Source organism: Buteo buteo, chromosome 3 (assembly GCF_964188355.1).
Source record: "Buteo buteo chromosome 3, bButBut1.hap1.1, whole genome shotgun sequence".
NCBI lineage: Eukaryota > Metazoa > Chordata > Aves > Accipitriformes > Accipitridae > Buteo > Buteo buteo.
This window is the reverse complement of record NC_134173.1, coordinates 73,690,829-73,708,884: the sequence shown is the minus strand read 5'-3', so window position 1 is coordinate 73,708,884 and position 18,056 is coordinate 73,690,829. Positions and strand designations below refer to the sequence as shown.

General features: G+C 36.0%; 1 protein-coding gene across 3 annotated transcripts in view; it reads left to right on the top strand.

The window, feature by feature from the left end:
- TRAPPC9 (trafficking protein particle complex subunit 9) overlaps positions 1-18,056 on the top strand; it is a 520,195-nt gene that overhangs the window by 255,987 nt on the left and 246,152 nt on the right. For all 3 annotated transcript variants that reach the window (XM_075024013.1, XM_075024014.1, XM_075024012.1), the window contains one exon: positions 6,125-6,215. In XM_075024013.1, the coding sequence (XP_074880114.1) occupies positions 6,125-6,215 (91 nt within the window). The remainder of the gene's footprint in view (positions 1-6,124; positions 6,216-18,056) is intronic.

Below are 18,056 nucleotides of genomic sequence, written 5' to 3'. Positions count from 1 at the left end.
ATAAGAACTGTAACATTTTTAGTCATTTTCTTGAAAATACTGCAAACCTGGCTTTTAACAGCCTTTAAAAAATGAGGCTTCCAGTGCCACCTTAAATACCATGCTCCATTTTTAACTTTTCTAATAGTTAGACATTTTTTCCTTAGTTCAGCATTAATTTCTGTGATTGATATGAAGCCTGTCCTATTTGCAATGTTTTCTTACATTTTTGAAATTGTATTCTGTGTGTTCCTTCCTCAGTTTTTTCTTTTCTATATTTAAACCTAATTGCGAACTTTTTTTCAAAGCACATTTTCTTTCAGTCATTTTGCTGGTATTATTCTGTGGTATAGCTATATTTTTCTCAACATGTGGGATCCAAAGCTGGAAGCAATACTTCAGGTAAGGTTTCTCATAGAATAAAAGCTATACCTTCCAAGCTTCAGATATGATGCTTGCTCTGATAACTATTCTGGACCTCTTTTGCAGGTGTCCCGTGTCTGAATGACTTTTTTGCATGTGGTCCAGCATAACTGACTGAATAATTATTCCTAACTTCCATTTATAGATTTGTTGATTCCTTCCAGGGTGATACTCGGAAGTTTTCTTCATTGAATTTCATCTAAAGTGATCTTCATAATTTCCACTCATTTATTAGTTTTGTGAACACTGACATCTTTTCCAAATACATACATTTTATGAATGTTTTGTATTTCATCATCTAAGTAGCCAGTCCGAATTTTGAAATTATTATGTATTGGACAGAACCTGAGTCATCTCATCTGATATGTTGTCTGGGCCTGACAGCATACCAGTAACTGTTACTGAAATTTACTTTTCTGTTTGTCTATTCAGCTTTTCATTACTTCATCTTGACCATAATTATGAATCTTTAGTTATGAGAATATTGCATGTTGTGGAACTTTTGTACATCAGTAAAGGTTTCCTTTACTTTAGTTGGATGGAGCTTTACATTTCCATGCAGCTTCTTAGCATCAACAATTGTTTGCAGAAGTAACTTACTATTGAAGAACATCAATAACTGCATGTAATTAGTTTTAATAATAAAGTGCCACAATAATAATCAAGCAGAAAGCGTAAATATGACTAAGGCTACTGCTACAAGTAATCTGTGATCATTAATAATTTAAATTTGTTTTTTATTAGTATAATTTTTATTGATGAACATTTGCTAATTTGTGTATGATTGTGTGCACGCTTCCACCCATATTTATGTGCAAAGGAACTGAGAAATATGTTACTGAAAATCTTTTTAGAAGGATGCCAGATATGGAATGCTGCATAGCAGAGAGAAAAAACATGAGTAACTTTAGGATAGAAACCATTTTTTAAAATCTATTGTCTTTTTTAGCAGTAGATTTTAGATAACATGCTGTGTTACAATTGTGGGTACCCAGCTACACATTAGACAATCAAGATAGTATGAAACACCAAAGTCTTCCTTGGGGAAATAACTTGTTCATTTGACTGTCATTCAGGTTTTGGTATGAAACAGTTTATATCATATACAATCTGTTGCTAAAGAAACATGAAATAAAGGTGTCGACTGTGAAAAATTAGGTTTGGGGTTTTATTTTTTTTAAACAGCATCTGATTGTTGTGTGTTCATTGGCTCTGAGGCCCCCTTTGAAACTCATTTGATTGTGCAAATGAAAATGTCTTGAACTGCCAAATGTGAACAGTTGCCCTGGAAAATGGAAGTCAACTGCTTCAGTCCTGGCTGATGCATGTGTTGTTAATAACAAAGATTTGACTGTTGGAAATGAGGCCTGGGTCAACAAAAGCATTTAACAATCTGACTCCTATGGAAGAGCAGGTTTGTAATCACAGTGAGATTTCAGCAAAATGTTAGAAGGTTTGGTTAAGTAGATAGATTCTACAGGGTCAAACTTAACTTTGGCAGTCTGTACTTCCATTTATCTGGGCAATTTTTTCAATGAATTTTAAATTCAGGATCTTACACTTTTGTCTTTTATCTGAAAGGGTACATTGGCAACTCCTCTCCCAGCTGCTTTGCTTTCATTGACTTCTAAAGGCTTGTCTTTGAAAATAGGCAAACTCTTGAGTTAGTTAAACTTTTCTCTCTTTTTTTGCCTCTGACATTTTATTACTGCGTATTTTGGTTGCTTTTCGTCTCCAAGGTGATGAGTTTGCTACAATGTTCAGTTTGTATTTACACTATAATGAGTAATTTTATATAATTGCCTGATAGATAGTCAGGAGGCAAAGATCAATGATGCAAAATTCCACGCTATTAGGAATGGTTAGACCATACCAACTATACTGTTTCTCTGTGAACTTCAGTGACTTTTGTCTTTGAGTCTGGCAGCAGAGCTTAAGCTGGACTAGATGCTTAGTGAACATTGTGGGCAAGATTTTGGGTACTCATTAAAAAGCTATGTATTTGGGGGATTTTTTGGCAAGGTAAAGCATTTTTTTCTGAATCAGTTTATACAAGTTGGGTCTTTACATGATGTCTGAGTCTATTGTGCCATACCTATGGGGCAGCCTGAATACTGCATTAAATGCCACTGGCACTGCCAGGTCTTCCTGTGGAGTAATCTGAAGACAGCAAGGTTGCATTGATTATAGAATAATTTATGTTGTAAGGAACCTCTTCAGATCTGTTATAACACCTTGTCCTGCAACTTGTGTCCATTGCCCCTCTTTGTATTACTGTGCTCCTCCAAGAAAAGTCTGGCTCTATCTTCTCTATACCCTCCCACTATAATAGACAGCAATAACATTTCTCCTTAGGCTTCCTTCTCTTCTTAAGACCAAACAAACCCTGTTCTCTCAACTTCTTTTAGTATGTTATGTGCTCCAGCTCTCTAATCATCTTGGTAACCCTCCAGGGAATTTTATCCCGTATTTCAGCATCCTGAACTAGGGAAGCAAAACTGGACACAGGATTTAAGAAGTGTAGGTATGTCACTTTTTTATGAGTTGAGGTATAGGTATGCATACTTTTTGCACCCAATCTAAGAAGCAGTTGGTTTCAGAATCTGTAGCTGTGTTGAATTTGAAATTTCAAAATGTGTTTTCCTTGTGAATCATAGGATCATAGAATGGTTTAGGTTGGAGAAGACCTTTAAGATCATCAAGTCCAACCGTTAACCTAGCACTGCCGAGTCCACCACTAAACCATGTCCCTAAGCGCCACATCTACACGTCTTCTAAATACCTCCGGGGATGGTCACTCAACCACTTCCCTGGGCAGCCTGTTCCAGTGCTTGACAACCCTTTCAGTGAAGAAATTTTTCCTAATATCCAATCTAAACCTCCCCTGGTGCAACTTGAGGCCATTTCCTCTTGTCCTACTGCTTGTTACTTGGGACAAGAGACCAACACCCACCTCACTACAACCTCCTTTCAGGTAGTTGTAGAGAGCGATAAGGTCTCCCCTCAGCCTCCTTTTCTCCAGGCTAAACAACCCAGTTCCCTCAGCTGCTCCACACAGGACTTGTTCTCTAGACCCTTCAGGAGCTTCGTTGCCCTTCTTTGGACATGTTCCAGCACCTCCATGTCTTTCTTGTAGTGAGGGGCCCAAAACTGAACACAGTATTCGAGGTGCGGCCTCACCAGTGCCAAGTACAGGGGGACAATCACTTCCCTAGTCTTGTTGGCCACAGTGTTTCTGATACAAGCCAGGATGCCGTTGGCCTTCTTGGCCACCTGGGCACACTGCTGGCTCGTATTCAACCGGCTGTCGACCAGCACCCCCAGGTCTTTTTCCACCGGACAGCTTTCCAGCCACTCTTCCCCAAGCCTGTAGCGCTGCATGGGGTTGGTGTGACCCAAGTGCAGGACCCAGCACTCGGCCTTGTTGAATCTCATACAATTGGCCTCAGCCCATTGATCCAGCCTGTCCAGATCCCTCTGTAGATCCATGTGAATACATTTATCTGCTTTGATAATATTTACCAATGATAAAGTAAGGAGAATCACCTATTTTATAGTCATTTTATAATAGTATCTGAGACATTAAGCTTTCCATGGAGCTGTAAGCAGTAAAAATTTGTAATATTCCAGGCACCACTGTGAGCCAGTTGTAAGTAAATTACAGTTAAGTTAGTTTAACGTTACAGTTAATGGCAGCCACTCTGTTCTAAAAATTCTTTTAAATACTGCCTCTTTATTAGTGTTTTCTCTCACTTATATTCCTTACATTAAAGATGTGATAACAGAATTATTTATCTGCTGTTTCTATGAAGTAATCCAAATTATGTATTCTCTATCCTATAGTTTGGTTTATGGAAATTATTCTGTTGTGCTGGTGTCCTGGGTCTTATTTTTCAGCAGAAATGCTTTTCAGAGGTGATATTCTGCTGTCTTTAATTTTCCAAAAGGTGCTTTCTTTAATGGTGTTTACAGCTTTCAGACTCTTTGGGGTTTATATATTCTTCATTTGTAGTCTTTTAGGAAAAAAGCAAGCTATTTAAGACATTTTTCAGGACATAATGAAAAAAAATTTAAAAAAATTGTGAGAAGCTATACAATGTATTGATTTTCCTCTTGTGTCATCTCATTGAGCTTTTGAGTCTCAATCACTAATTGTTAGATCTCATTTTGATCTGAGGTTTCAAGACTTTTAAATCTCATGGAGAGCTTGTAAAATTATGTCCTGTGGTAGAAATTAGTTATCTGCAGTGCTTGTTAATTTTCTTTTAAATTACATAGATGAGAACATACTTTATCAGTCAGATGATGTGCCTCTCTTTCCAGAGTTTTGCAGAAAAAGGACTGATCAAATTTAGGAGCTGTTTATAAAAGCTCAGATATTCTTCTTTTTAAAAAAATCTATTTTCAAGGAACATGGTTCCAGTACTTTTGGAGTTGCTGGTTGAAACCTTGATCAGTCTTGCTAGGAGCTTAGCCTTAATTATTGTGCAACACTGTTTCACCTATGGTTGTTTCATTTGAAGATTATGAAGTTGGAAAAGGAGTGTTTTCAAGTCTCAGAGAGGATCCTGCCTCTCTCTCGAATTTGTTTCTGTGTGGTGCTCCTATTCTGGGAAAGCATGAGCCGAGCTGTAAAGGTGATAGAAGTTTTGCCAGAGGAGTTCCAGTGTAAGTACGCAGAAGCTCACGTGCTGTATGTGCATCTGTGAAGGAGCCGTGCTTGCTCCACCTCCACCTCTTCCTCTCAACCTAACCGAGATAGGGGCTTCTTGTACAAAATTGCACCAAAGCCACTGAATGCAGCTTTGGCCAAATACAAGATGGTGCTGACATTTGCATGTGCTTCCAAGCCCTTTGTATTCAGTGCCTTTCTGAAGTCAGGGAATTAGAAAAAAGAAGTCCAGTGGTCTTCCTGTTACAAATACATGCTATCTTGATTGATGCATCACATGAAATTATTATTAATTTGTTTAAACAGATAATACTATCTTTGTGTTACATTGGATATTGCCTATGCTTTTATTTTAGCACTTGTATAACCTGTTTTGAAGCCCTTTAAAAGTAGAGATTCTGCTTTTCCGTACAGTTTATTTCAGTGCTTCACTGTTCTTGGAGTAAGAACAATTTCCTAATTTTTTCTCGTTTCAGTCTGAGCTTGTTAGTGAACTCATACAGGAGTGAGTAGAAAGGGAAGCTTGCAGGTTATGTGCCTGTGTGATTCTGGTATGATTATTGCCCTCGATAATGACACTGTCACTGCATTGTCTAACATCCCTGTACCTTCACAGAACTGGCACTGAGCTGGTATTCGAAGCTATCTTAGCCCACTTTTGTTCTGTTTTGTATTGCCCTATTAAATTTTATCCTTTTTGTTTTCAGATTGCTCTTAATTTGTCATTTTGAATTCTGATACTGCACCACATAGTTCTGCATTTTTACAGCTTCCAGACTTTTTCCCCCTTGTGTTTTACAATGGTTCAGGTACATTTTACCTTTGCATCTTCATATTTAACACTCCTCAGTGGAATTAAATTTTTATATTCTGATGATATCAACTGCTCAAATTATTATTGTTAGCCAATTCATGGGTTAATAAACCAAATATGTAACAATAACCTTTGATGAATCTCTAGCTTGCAGTTTTGATTTGCAATAATGAAAGTTGTATGTATTACATGCTTTTCTTCTCTCTGAAACAAAATTTTCCTTAATTCCAATTTACCCTTCCTTGAAGCGTGAAGGGGAAGCAAGTGTGGAAGGCGTTCTTAATCAACTGGTCCTGGAGCATCTACAGTTGGCTCCTCTCCAGTGGGGTGAGTAATGTCAAAATCTATTGATGATCTTTTTAGAGGATGTCCTGGCTTGTAATTTTTAGCAGCAGGAGAATGGTAATGTTTTCATTTACTGACAATCTGTGAAACAGGAGAATTTGCTAGGAATTTTATTTTCATTTAGATATTTTACTTAGCTGAAGATAAATGTAAAATTAATCTATTTTATATTAAGTATCACTGTTCAGTGATAGTAGATATGAAACCTGAGTATGCACTTTTGCCTTTAATTTGGAGTCCTAGTTGTGTTGTATGAGAGGTGGCTGCTACTTAAATTTTCCCTTTGCCTGACAATGTGTGGTTTTAAAGTAATTTCTCTAAAATATTTTCATATGGAATTGTAATACACTTTGTGGTATATTCCTTATTGTGATCTACATGTTTGCATTACTAACTTTTTAGGTACAGAAAATGTTGTTACTCTGCGTAGTGGGGAAGATCAATTCTCTTAATTTTGCATTTAGAATGATGTTCCAACAATGAAATACTGAATTAATTTAATTTTGAAGAGTCATAGTAATGTGACTTCTGTCTGAGGTTCTTAATAAGGCTTGTTCAGAGGCTTTGGAATGTGGAATGTTCTATCCCCACCACTTGTATGCCAGTTACAAGTTTTAGAAAAAGTCCCCAGTTCATCAGAAAATAGTTTTGAAAGCTTTTGCTTTTAAAGCAAATTTAACTTTATACTCCTTATTTTAATTAATTTGATGACCTAGAGAGGACCAATTTTAAGGAACAATTATCCATCACTATTGTCTGTGTTAAATATTAAAACTAAAATGACTCCAGACTCTAGTATTTGTGTTCTCTTTTAAATGCTTGGATTTTTTTTAAGCTTGTGGACCATCCTCAACTCATATGTTAAAACTTGTAAGCACTTTGTTTGGAGATGAGAAGATTAAAACTGGTAATGGTATAAAGTTGTTTGTTGTAAACATGTTGAACTTCAACCATAATATTCTGTCTCTGAAATCATGCTTATCTGGCCTCTGTTCTTCAGAGGATTCGAGTATTTGGTAGCACTTACTTGTACAACTGGCTTTGGCTATGATTGCCCTAGACCTCATCAGTAAAACAAGTGGTTTGTGTCAGATGCATGTTGTGTGCTCAGACAGGTCACTTGAGAGTCATCTTAGTTCTGCGGAGTGGCATTGACCTTCAACAGGTTTGTAACCTGGGCTCTGTATTTGAAAATTTTCCCTTGGCACTTTTGCATGGGAGATTGCCTTGAGGATGAAAACCATAGGTTTTTTCTTTTCCTATTTCCTTGGTTTTCTTTTAATTTTCTTTTTATGCCAAATTCCACTGTTTTGTTAGCAAAAGAGGCTTTTAGAGTCATAGGATTGTATCTGGTGTTTCTGCCCAAATGGTGATATTCATAGGTACTTTGATGCACTAGTTGAAAAACATGAACATAGCACTGATTTACAGTACAATCTGGATTGCCTGTGGAGTTGGTAATTTCTCAGGCTGTTGCTTAATTCAGTTAAAGAATCCTGGTTACTTTAGTTTTCAGAATGTATCAACACCAGCCAAACCTCTGTGGTGTTCTCTGCCTCATAACTGCAGATGCTCTTGAAGCACAATCTCTTGACTGATTGTTAATTTTCTGCATTAAATAAAGCAGGGAAAGGGAGATCCTATGGCAGATCAAATACTTGGTTTGCTGCAACTTATATATATTTCCTTTTGGAAAGTTCTGGTGGCAGAAAATACTGGTTTTGCAGAAGTCTACTTTATTTTTTTGTCTAATATTTTCTCAATCTGAAATTATTATTGAATATATTATCTATTTTGTGTAACACAAAAAATATGTCCATGTAGAAGCTGTAGCTTACTGTGGAGATTATTGAAAAGGACATTTTGATTAAATGCCTGATTTCACTTGAAAACGAAAGCAAAAAATGAAAATTAAAAACAACGGAGACATTTTAGTTTCTTTTAATTAACCATAACTTCAAATATTCAGCAGTTAAATCTTTGCTAGTTGGTTTCACAGTGTTGTAGCCAGGTAGCCCTACCTGCAGTCATCATGAGGAAAGCTACTGCAGTCCCTTCAGAAGGTATACCATGGCAATATAGGCTAATTTTGGTTTTATTAATGTGTGGGATGGTGGAGGAATTAAATGATTGGTTTTTTTCAGTTTGGTAGGTGGGATAATGAGTTGTTGGAATGTCTGGACAATCGAGTGTGTGTGTGTGCGTGTACACATGTATTTAGACAATGTGACATACTGTCTTTCACAGTTTAAATTGTCTTTCGGTGCCAGAATGTATTTCTTATGTATTTCCTATTCAACTCTTATAGGCATGGAAAAGTGTTGTGTTTGAAATCATATAAGATGTAATGTGAGTTCTGTCTTCCCTGTGTTTTTTTCCTCTTGATATTCTGAAGTGATTGACCTTAACTCTCTTGCAGGAATCAGCTCTTTTAGTGGTAGTGATCTGTAACGAGTACCAGTAATGAGATAAACGTATGCAAGCTGTGTTAAAAATTCTTTGACTGTTAACATCGCTACTACAAGAGAACTATAATCTTAATATATATAATTAATAAGGCAAAAGTCTACAGATTTTCTTTTCTCGTCCTGCTGCATCCAATATTTTGATGTCATTGATAAGAAGGTACTTTAAAAATATTGTAATATTGTAGTGTCAGCCAGATGGTTTTTTCCTCTTAGTCATCACACTGTTTGTAGTCACAGCCTTGCTTTGCTTTGAGTTTTGCTTTTCTGTATGTTGAGTAACTTGCATTTTAATGTGAGCCCTTTACTACTAGCCATCATTGTAACATAATCTTTGCATATATTGGCTAAAATTTTTGCCTTAGTGTTATGCAGTAACATTGATTCTATGATTATTCAAGCCTTTTGCTATATTGATGGTTACATTGAAGGGTTTACTTTATTATAAGTGCTCACAGTGAAACATGAATGAATATTTAACATGGTTTTGATTAAAAAAACGACTGGCTCTTGTTCAAATTTATAAAAGCTGGACTTCAAAATTCCTTTTAAATTTGGCATGTTTAATTCATATTCGAGTTAATATTAAATTTCTAAAATTATAAAAGCATATTGAAATAATTTTTCATGTAAATTTGACAATCCTGTCTTTTTTTCATTAAATGCAAGGCAAAGAGTAGAATTAAGTATTAGTGGCATTGAAGTTTTGGTCTGAGGGTAAGAAGTCAGCTCTGAAGGTTGTCAGAGGAAAAAAAGTGGCTCATAGTGAACACTGTTGGTTGTGATTTCATACAATTAAATGACTGGGGAAGGGAAAAGTATTTAAAATGAGGAATCATAAAAAAGAAAATATGTCAAAGGCTAGAGTGAGAGTTCTTAATATGTTGTTAAAATTGATTTTAAGATTTAGGGCATCTCTGTAAAATGAAGTTGTCTATTAGGCAGGTTAGTAAATCACACGTAATTGAAAAACATAATCTTGCTCAACACCACCAAGTTCAATGTTCTTTAAAATTTATGACATATTTTCTTTTTACTGCTGGGCAACAAACCAAATGTAGCAATAGATGTGGTTTTAAGGTGAATATATTAATATCATCAAATCAAGGAAACATAGCCTGCAAAGTTTAATGAGGAGAACCAAGACTCTTCAAAGGCATATGTCGTGCAAGTTCCGTGGTTAGATTTGAAAATGATCAGATGGAGGCATTTGTAGTTGCTGGCTGTGCGATATTTTCTCAATCTTTATTTGATTTATGTTGCTAAGTTTTGCAAGCAAGCAAAATTCTGAGACCAAACACTTAACAGTTTGATGGTACTTTTCTGCATTTCATAGCAAAATTATCATAGGTACAAATGCTATGCACAGAATGTTGTTATTGAACTTGAAATAGACTGAGTTTGAAATAGGCTGTTGACTGAACCTGGGGTAGGCTGGACTCAGGATATTCCTACATTCAAATGAGAAGTACCTCTTAAGCAAAAGGTGCCCAACACTTTACATGCTGTACACAAATTTCACAACAGAAACTTATTTTAAATTCTCCTACATAAAGCAAAATAAACTGAACTTCCTTCAGGGCCTGCAGCCACAAGGTAAAGGTATCTTTTCCTCGTGATCCTCATAAGTGTAAGAATGAAGATTTATTAGAGAAATTTGATTTAGGAATTTAGAACTGTAGACACCTAAAAGTGCTAAATGTTTTAATATATGGGGCAAATACTTATCTTTCTCTTATAGAAACTAACTGAATAACTGAAAATCAGTGATTATACATGAACTCTAAAGATGGTATTTTCAGTAGTATTCTAAGAAACATATATTTGTCAAGCTTCACTGTGGGAAAAGTCCAGAAATAGCTTTTTGCTTTCATTCATTCTTTTATTTCATTCACTTATTTCATTCATTCTTCACTTCTTCCTTCATCATAAACATGAATTTCAAGACAGTTTATAATGTTTAAATTAATCATGGATACCTTTTTGCAATGCAGTGCATTTAATTTTCTAGTATGTGATTTAAGGGAAAACTAACAACACTGCTGCTGAATTCTGCCCAGATCATAACTAAGAAAAGTGATGGTTAGTAACCAAAGTCTTAATTATTTACCTATAGGTAGAGGATGTTACACATTTTGCGGTGGGTTCACAATAAAGTGTGTGTCTGCTTGCATCATGTAGGCATATTGTACTTAGAAAAAAATCAAAACCTCAAAATTGAAGGGTGGTTTTATGTTGTCCCTCACAGGTAGTTGGAATCAATAGGAGAGGTAGATTTAAAAGTATTTTGAAGTGTTCTATGAGCATGTGGTTCCTGACAGCTTTTTTGGAAGTTCTCTCTGGTTAAGTTTCACAAAACATCTTATGGAAGCATTACTTTTAAAATAAATTATCTTTATAATTCATTGTATGTTTTAGAGAGCACCAAATCAGAATCAATTTTCACAGCTTATTTATTTCATGGATCTCAAAATTATTTACTGAAACTACTCACCCATTTTATTTCGCATTTTCCAGTCTGACCTTAGACCATAATTAAATCTTTCTTTCCACAATTTATGTGATTAACTCTTAGGGATTGCAGCAGTGCCAAATCACTGCATCCTGAATACAGAGGAAGAGATTTTAAAGTATCTCTTAGTGAATAGATGAGGAAATGAGACACCTCTAAGCCTGTGTTTTGGATGCACCTTGACACCCTGACAGCTTGTTGTCCCCAAGAACCTAGTTAAAAAGAGCCAGATCTCTGCAGACATGATCATTGTTAACAGTTTTGCTTTAGTCAGGGCGATCCTACAATATTGCTCTTCCCCCATATTTGAAATTCCAAGGCTGTCTTGGATGTTTGTTCAAAGACTAGTTTTAATGGGGAGCTGTGAGGAAATAGTTTTACTTTCTCTTTTAGTAAACAAACCCCTCATAGGCCCTCCACAGGAGCATGTAGATTATATAGATACAAGCTTGGAAATATGGAGAGATCAGCAGGGTATATGAAGGTCTGCCCTTCAGAAAAATTATGAATGTTATTCTGTTCATTCAGCAAACTAAAATATTATTTAATTATTTCTTTTTTTAGAATTACAGTAGTCTGGCTATTATCATCATTAAAAAGATGAAACCAAGAGTGTTAGCCAGAAAATCTCAAGAGTAAGCTGTCTGTAAGGTAGAGAATCACAGTCTGATTCATAGGAAGACCAAAATCGAGAAACAATCTGGTGGTAAATGGATTTTACTAGGTAACCAACCTTTCTCATCCATTTAGAAAAATCTTCAGGTTTTTAATTTTTATTTTTAAGATGTAAGAGAGGTGGGAACACTTTCATATCGTAACAGCTTGTGTGCGGGCTGTTTTGGAGGATATTTTGGCAATGTCAAACAAGCAACATGCTTTAGTTACTGGGAAGTGTTAAGGGACTGGGGTAGTACATTGAAAAAATGGACTAACTTGATAAAACTAGGGCATCTGGCACACGAATAATGTTCTCGCATGTCAAAACATGCTATTGTGTGATATGTTTTGAATCAGCTGTTGTTTCTGATTCTTGCCGAAGCCTTGGTTACTCTAAACTGAAAGGAAAAACTTGAAGAGAAAGGGTTTCAGACATAACCAGGCCAGTAGTGATTTCAAAGAAAAGATGCTAAGAATAAAGAGAGCACCCTCAAGTGAAAATAAATTAACAAAACCTCTTATGTGAAGACAGGTAGCTTGAGACAGGTTGGGTGGAGTGCCGCTTAGTATCAGATTTCTGAAAGAACTGGCAGCTGAAGCTGCAGGTCCAGCATTTCTAACAAAGCAGTGAGAAGAGGTGGAAGAGAAAATGGAGTAATAAATACCGATGGAGTTGTCTAAGTATTGGTCTAGGACCAGTTTCACTAATGTGAGTCACTAGTGATTTTTGCTTAAAAAAAGAAGAAAAAAAAGGAAAGCAGGTATGAGGAGGAGGAATAAACTGATGCAATATGCTGATGGCTCAAAGATAAACATGACCATCTCTCCAAGAAGAGATCATGCTACTACACAGAATCATAGAATGGTTTGGCTTGGAAGGGACCTTCAAAGATCATCTAGTCCAAACCCCTGCCATAGGCAGGGACATCTAGGACACTACATTAGGTTGCTCAAAGCCCCATCCAACCTGACCTTGAACATTCCCAGCGATAGGGCACCCACAGCTTTTAGGGGCAACCTGTTCCAGTGTCTCACCACCCTCATTGTAAAGTACTTCTTCCTTATATCCAATCTAAGCCTACCATTTTTCAGTTTAAAACCCTTGCCCCTTGTTCTGTCACTACAGGTCTTCATCAAAAGTCCCTTCCTGTATCTCTTATAATCTTTCGATAATCTCAAAACCCAAAGTACCATAAATGAAATGAATGAAAAGTAGTCCAGAAAAGAAGGTTATCTGTTCTGAGACTAGTAACACAGAAATCTGCTAGAAGCTCAGCTGTCTGAAGTGATTGGAAAGGATTTGATTAAGTGTAATTCAGCTATGAAGAAAGGTGTATGAGACATTTGTCCAAGTCTCTAATGAAACTTCCCTTGGGAAACTTCTTATGGAAGAGTTCAAATCAAACCAGAACAGGAAAAAGTAGTTTTGGAGGTGATCAAGGAATGAAGACTTATTGTTGGGTTTATGCTACAGAGATACTATACTGAATAAAATGAGATCAGTTCTCAAAAGTTGAGTAAATGGCAGATGAGTTCTGTGTTCACTACTTAGACATCTAGTACAGTCTTGCTTGCTTTGAGTTACAGTATCTCTGAGACACATTTCTTTAATTCAGCAAAATCAAGAGTTGACTGATCTCCAGGAATCCATCAGGGGACTGGGTCTCAAGGAGGGGAAAAAAAATTGCTGAAGTAGGGCAACTTTTGGCATAAAAGCATACTGAATAGAAACTGTCTGTTAATAAATGCAGTCTAGATTTTTTAGAGACCATTAAGGTTTTCAACACAGTGTTACAGCAGAAATACTGGCGGAGAGGAAAATACCAAGTAATGGTGTTTAATCAGATATGAAAAGGAGGAAAAGAAACAGGACATTGTGGTAGCAGGAAAATTGACTAATTCAAGCTTGATTCAGGCACATGTGCCTAATACATTTTGTTGAGTGAGTGACTTTGTTTTCAATATTTCATTTACAAAACCATTGTATTTTTAAAGTGAAAAACAAAAAGCCTGTGCATAGTTTAATTCTTTATAGGAATATTGCTTAAGACATTTCAGTTAAGCCATAACAGGTGATTGAGGAACACCATAATGATGATAAATTGTTACACAGTTATGCAAGGTACTTAATTTTCTAGGTATTGTTAGAAGGAAATTGAATAATAGATTAATTGAACATCCCAATTAAAAAAATAAAAAGCTATCGAAATAATTATGGAAATGGGTTACACTTTCAAAAAGAGCCCTGGAGATAATTGTAAAGAAGAAGATTGAAAAGACGAAAAAGCTGTCTTGTAAAGCAGTTGGTGAAAAGTATCATTGAATCTGCAGAGAAATAGATTTCTATTACTTTGATGGACACAGAAGATACTATTTGAATAAAAATTTAAAAAAATATGATTCAGCTTGTGGACAATTAAAAAAAGAAAAAAGGAAAAAAGATCAGAAGATGTATGTATTAACAAGAGAGGCAAGAAAGATGCTTTGATCAGGCAGGATTTTAATTGCCCAGCAATTAAATGAATTGTACAGTTACGTGTGTAGAGAACGAGAAATGGAAAATATGCTAATTGTAGCGGAGGAATATTCTGAATAGCCTATGTAGGACAGGTTCAATGTGTAATTGGTTTCGGGCAGTAAGCAAGAAGGGAGGCCCTATTCCAGAATGCATATGCTGAATCTTCCCTTCTCTGGTTTCTGATATTTTTCAGCTTTTGTTTTATTTCACTTGAAAAAATAATACATATGCTTGGAACTGAATGCCATGAATTTTGTAAATGAAAGCAGTCTTTTCACTGATGACATTGTACTTTGGATCAGACTCTTTTTTACTAATAAAGTGTGTCATTTGACCAGACCATTACATCTTCTCAGTAGAAGTGCAAATGTACTCTGTTGCAGTTTAAAGAAGTTTGTACTTAAACAAGTTAAATGGAAAGTTTTCCTTTTATTTTTGTATTTTACTAAAAGCAAAATTTTCCAAGTATTTGCACATATTTCCCTCTCACCCCCATGTGTTTTGACTCATCAGTAAAGGCCAGCATGACCTATCATCAGTAGTTCTCTGGCAAACAGATATTTTGAGGGGAGGGAAGTTAGTTTAATTTTCAGTGTTCATTCTGAACTAGTCCTTTATTTCATCGAGGAAGCAGAAGTGAATTAATGACTGTAAAGAACATAAATTCACCTCAATAAGCCTTGTAATACTGAAATTAATAGCTTCCAACTGTCAAAACCTCGACAGTACAAGCATAGACCAGAACAGAAGGTTTTGTATGAAGAAATATAAGCTTTGACTGAAATACTCTCTTTTTCATGTTCTCTCCCTTTCTCCTTTTTACTCTCTCTCTCTCAAAATTGGCAGCTAATTGTCTATTTTTTAGCATAAGAGACTCTTTTCTCCATTTTGTGATTTTTTCGTAGCCTATTTCTTCTCCCCATTGTCTCTTCAGTAAAAAAACTCAGAACTTAATTTTACTTCTGCTTTTATTTTGTATCCCAGACCTTTGTATTAAGCAATTGTAAAATATTTTTTTTAAAAGAAAGGTTGTACAGTTTTAGGCCAGAAAGAAGTTAATTTCATTTGATTGATTTGAGTCATTAATTGATTTGATTTTATGAAGGAAGCCAGTCAAACAGAAAATCTTTCCTGAGCTGTGATTCTGTGTGCTTATTGATACTGTATACTCAGTAGTGAACTTAGAGTTTTTATTTTAGTATCTGTTTCCTTATTAGGCAGAAATTCAGGCTCACTTTAATAACATTTCTGATTACCTATGGATACATTAGAAAAAGTTACAGAAGGAGAAGGGCTAATTTTTTTGCATCTTAAGATATAAAAGAGGAGCTGAGCAAATGTGTTCTGTAGGATGGCTTTGTACAAAAGGGCTTTCATCAAAAGATACCTGAGTTTTTTTCTGTTACTCATTATATTTTGTATAGTATCATATAAAGTTTTGGCTCAATAATATTAGACATATACAGAGCTGTTACAGAACTTTATATCAAGGCCAGACGCAAGAGATGAAATAAGGAAGGATCTTAATTAAAAGTGTTAGTAGTATATGGAAAGGGTAAAATGTCTCTGCAGTGTCTGGAATTACACAGAGAGAAACAATTGGTGGCCTCGTGAAAACTTCAGGAAGGAAAAAAAGGCAGCAGCAGCAATTGTCAATAATTAAAAGAAGTGTTAAGGGATAATTACATTTCTGTGCTTTGACAGACAGTCAACTGTCAGTTGTCTGAGTGAATGATGGGGTTGGAGTGTTCAAGCTAAAGGAAAAACCCAGGTACTAAAAGTGTTGGAGACCATAAATCAGAAACTTCAGAACAGAAGTGGGTGCCACCAGCTCTGAATGTTTCTGGTTGGAAATCTTCCAACAGCACTCCCAGCTGTGGGAGCATTTAGTAAATTTGTTTTAGTGGGACATGAAGTCTCAGAGTTGGTTTTATGCTGCGCACGAGCTCCAGACTCCAGCTGGAGCACTGCTGAGTGGGGGGATCAGCAGCTCAGATCTGGCAGGGCTTCTTGGCTTGGGCTTTGCCTTACTCATAGCTCAGACCGGTAGACTGGGTAAACATGATTTTGCACCTATACATTAGGCCACATGGATTCAGAGCCCTTGTTTGAAATGAGGTATATTTGTAGCACCTTAATTCTGCCCAGAAATTTAGGACCATGTGTAAACCCCCCAAAATGGGAGCTGACCCCACAGGGATGGGTACCCCCACTGTCCTGCCTGGTGGGCTTCATGGCATTTAACTCCCAATAACTGCCTCACCTCTTGCTTTACTGTCACAGTTTTTCCCATATATGCTTCACTACCAGAAAGAAAATATGCAGGTTTCTCTCACTAATGAGATAGCCAAACAGTGGTAGTGAAACAAAAGAAAATGAAAAATGAGTGAGAAACGTAATCTTAAGTTTTGAGATTTGGATGAAAATAAGATCAGTGAACAGCTGTCAGTTGGAGTGAACATCCTGAACTTTGCTTGTTAAAGAGACAAAATGACCTCTTCTGGTTTCCTAGCGACTATAATTTTGTATAACTTGCGGGAGCAACCAGTGAGTTACTCAACATCTGTTCCTAATGAAGGTATTAATCAGCAATGTGCTCACTATTTGCTATTTATGAACTATTTTTTGTTAAACAGTTAGGCTGTATTTGAAAGAAATTACTTCTGTTTATGGGTACTTAGTAGACAGTGATTTGTATTGTCCGCATATTGTTTTAAATTAATCTCATAACATGAAATATACATCTTTATGTTATTTAATTCAGAAGTAGATTGCAGAAGGTGTCTCAATATAATTTTGTTTGGGGAGCCTTTTGTAAACTTACTGAGCTCCATCTGAGAACCTTGCTGCGAATAGGAATTTCAAGATTAAATTTATTTGTGACTCATTTCCAGCCCTTTTGTTCTCATGTCAATATTGTTCTTTAGTTTAAATAGCTTTTCTCAGTCTCTGATGTTTGCCTTTTTTACTCTTGCTCCTTCTTTTGTACATTTCAAGACAGCAGTCACGACTACCTCTCCTAGTATTCTTGATAGCGTAGGGGTTTTTTTTATTGTCCACCCCACAATTATCTCAGTAGCCTTTGTCTGTGGCTGTTGTAAAGTGTGGTTTTTGTTTTCTTAGATCTGCATGACAAATCTAGATCTTCAGTAACATTATTCCTGACAGGGATCCTTAATGATCTCTGCCTTAATAAAGTAAATCTGTGCTTTCATTTTCAAGACTATCTATTGCCCTTTATTAATCACCAAAATTATAGTGAATATTAGTAATTCACACTACATGATGTAGGCTATTGAAATCAACATTGCCTTTCTCACAAACCTAAGTTTGAAACAGGCAATGACGGAGTAAATCCAGCTTATCGAATTTTCTGGCTCATATCAAAGTTTATGTATTAAGACCAATGTGAATTTTGTTGGTATCTGGCTACAGCAAAGTGTTTAGCAAGTTGCTACTGTCTGTCTATCTCTGGCAGGATCTTCAATGTTTAAGGTGGATAATAATGTAATAGCTCTGAGTAAATACAAAATAATTAAACCACCAAAACTTTCAGAATTTAATTTGATAAAATTTCAAGTTTCAGGTACTCAACACCATGACCAATAGTGTAGTAAAGTAGTATCAGGCCTTATTTCTGTCAGAGATTAATGTCATATTGTGAAGAAGCA